Below are 2,500 nucleotides of genomic sequence, written 5' to 3' on the forward strand. Positions count from 1 at the left end.
ACTGGGTCACGCTGGGTCAAATTAAGGTCAGTGTGTGTGTGTGTGTGTGTGTGTGTGTGTTGTTGTTGTTGTTGTTGTTGTTGGTCTGTTTCTACTACTACTATTGTACTTCTGCTACTACTACTACTACTACTACTACTACTACTACTACTACTACTACTACTCCTCCTCCTCCTCCTCCTCTTCCTCCTCCTCCTCCTCCTCCTCCTCCTTTCATCTCCCACCAACTAATACCATAAAACAACCACCAATGCTTTATATGAGAAAACTTGCACTTCCTTTGTATTCCTTATTGTAACACCTTCTACCACCACCACCACCACCACCACCACCACCACCACCACCACCAGGACGAGTTGGACCTTACCACAGTTCAGAAAAATGGCATTCTTAACTTCCCTCCAGAGAAACAACTACAACTTCTGTACGACTACCACACTCTCAAGTCGTCCAACAAGGTGAGAGAGAGAGAGAGAGAGAGAGAGAGAGAGAGAGAGAGAGAGAGAGAGAGAGAGAGAGAGAGAGAGAGAGAGAGAGAGTTGAATCCTACATCACAAAAGAATATTCGAAAACCTACTTATTGTTACTTCATTTTATCTATCTATCTGTCTATCCATTCATTCATTTATCTATCTTTTTTTATCATAACAGGTTGAAAGAGTTGAATCCTACATCTATATAGTATTACTGTGCTTATCTATCCATTTATTCAACTTTATCTATCTGTCTATCCACTTATTCATTCATTCATCTATTTTTTTTTAATCATTTCCAAACTCTAAACAGGTTGAAAAATTTAAATCCTGCATCTATTTATTATTATTGTGCTTATCTATCTATTCATTCAATTTTACCTGTCAATCCATTTCCCTATCTTTCTTTTCTCTAACTTCCATTTTTTTCAAACCCCAAACAGGTTGAAAGAGTGGAATCCTACATTGCCAAGCTGGAGGAATATTCGGAAATGCGCGCCCCGACAGACCAGTACCAGGAACACTCGTGGCTCAAGTATACAGAGGGACTAAGAACAGCGCTGGCCACTCAGAGCAACACCTTCGTCAATGAGTTTATAGAGGCGGGCGGTCTGGCATCCCTTCTCGGTTTCCTCACACAAATGGATGACTCGACCTTTCAGTCCAGTATTCACATGAATGTTATCGCGTGTGTCAAGGCTCTTATGAATAATTCGGTGAGTTTTTGGTGTTTTTTTGGTGTTTTTAGGGGTGTTTTTTGGTGTTTTTAGGGGAATTGGTGTTTTGGGGTGTTTGGGAGTGCTATCTAAACCTTTGTTGTATTTATTCTATTAGACTGTATGATCTTCCTTTGTATTCCTTGATGTAAACAGAACGAGCGTAAACACATTCTTAGTTAGTCCATTACGTAAACACTTCTTTGTACTCCCTTTACTTAAACACAGTCTTTTGTACCCTTTAAGGAAACAGTATTTTGTATTCCTTTTACATAAACCTTTAAGTCTTGTACCCTTTCACATAAACCCATTGTGTTGTACCCTTTCACATAAACCCATTGTCTTGTACCCTTTCACATAAACCCATTGTGTTGTACCCTTTCACAAAACCCATTGTCTTGTACCCTTTCACATAAACCCATTCTCTTGCACCCTTTCACATAAACCCATTCTTTTGCACCCTTTCACATAAACCCATTCTCTTGTACCCTTTCATATAAACCCATTAATTTTTACTCCTTCGCGTGAACAGAACGGACGCAAACACATCCTGGCGCACCCGACTTGCATGAATGGCATTTCGCAAAGTCTCACCACGGAGCACCTCAAAACAAAGACTCTGGTGCTGGAGATTCTCGGGGGCGTGTGTCTCCTGCCGGGGGGACACAAGAAGGTCCTGGAGGCGATGCTACACTTCCAGAAACACGCTGGGGAGAGGACGCGCTTCCAGGTGAGAGAGGAAAGAGGGGAAATGAGGGGAAATAGTAAAAAGTTAGGGAAAATGGGAAGAAATTGAGAGGAAATGGGGAGAAGAAGGGAAAATCGAGAGGAAACGAGAGGAAAGAGGAAAATAAGGGGAAATTTGGGAGAAAACGAGGGGAAAAAGGAAGGAAACGAGGGAAAAGGAAAAAATAAGAGAAAAGAGAGAAAACGAAGGGAAAAGGGGAAAAATGGGGAGAAAGAGGAAAAATGGAGAAGGGGAGTCAAATTTTGGGGTTTTAAGAGTGTGTTTTGGTGTGTGTGGGTGTGTCTTGGTGTGTGTGGGTGTGTTTTGGGGTGTGTGGGTGTGTTTTGGGAGTGTTTAGGGTGTTTTGGGTGTTTAGAGAGTGTGTGGGTGTGTTTTGGGAGTGTTTAGAGAGTGTGTGAGTGTGTGTGGGTGTGTTTAGGTATGTTTGGGTGTGTTTAGGTGTGTTTAAGGGTGTATGTGTGTTTTGAGGTGTTTAGAGGGTTTTTGGATGTGTTTTGAGTGTTTAGAGGGTGTTTTGGTGTATTAAGAGGGTGTTTGGGTGTGTTTTAGGGTGTTTAGGTGTG

The 2,500-nt window shown here is 41.8% G+C and overlaps 1 protein-coding gene across 1 annotated transcript in view; it reads left to right on the forward strand.

The window, feature by feature from the left end:
- LOC123500084 (disheveled-associated activator of morphogenesis 2-like) overlaps positions 1-2,500 on the forward strand; it is a 43,005-nt gene that overhangs the window by 12,984 nt on the left and 27,521 nt on the right. The window contains exons 6-8 of the mRNA XM_045248735.1: positions 351-458; positions 917-1,189; positions 1,722-1,919. Of these exons, the coding sequence (XP_045104670.1) occupies positions 351-458; positions 917-1,189; positions 1,722-1,919 (579 nt within the window). The remainder of the gene's footprint in view (positions 1-350; positions 459-916; positions 1,190-1,721; positions 1,920-2,500) is intronic.

Source organism: Portunus trituberculatus, chromosome 8 (assembly GCF_017591435.1).
Source record: "Portunus trituberculatus isolate SZX2019 chromosome 8, ASM1759143v1, whole genome shotgun sequence".
Lineage (NCBI taxonomy): Eukaryota > Metazoa > Arthropoda > Malacostraca > Decapoda > Portunidae > Portunus > Portunus trituberculatus.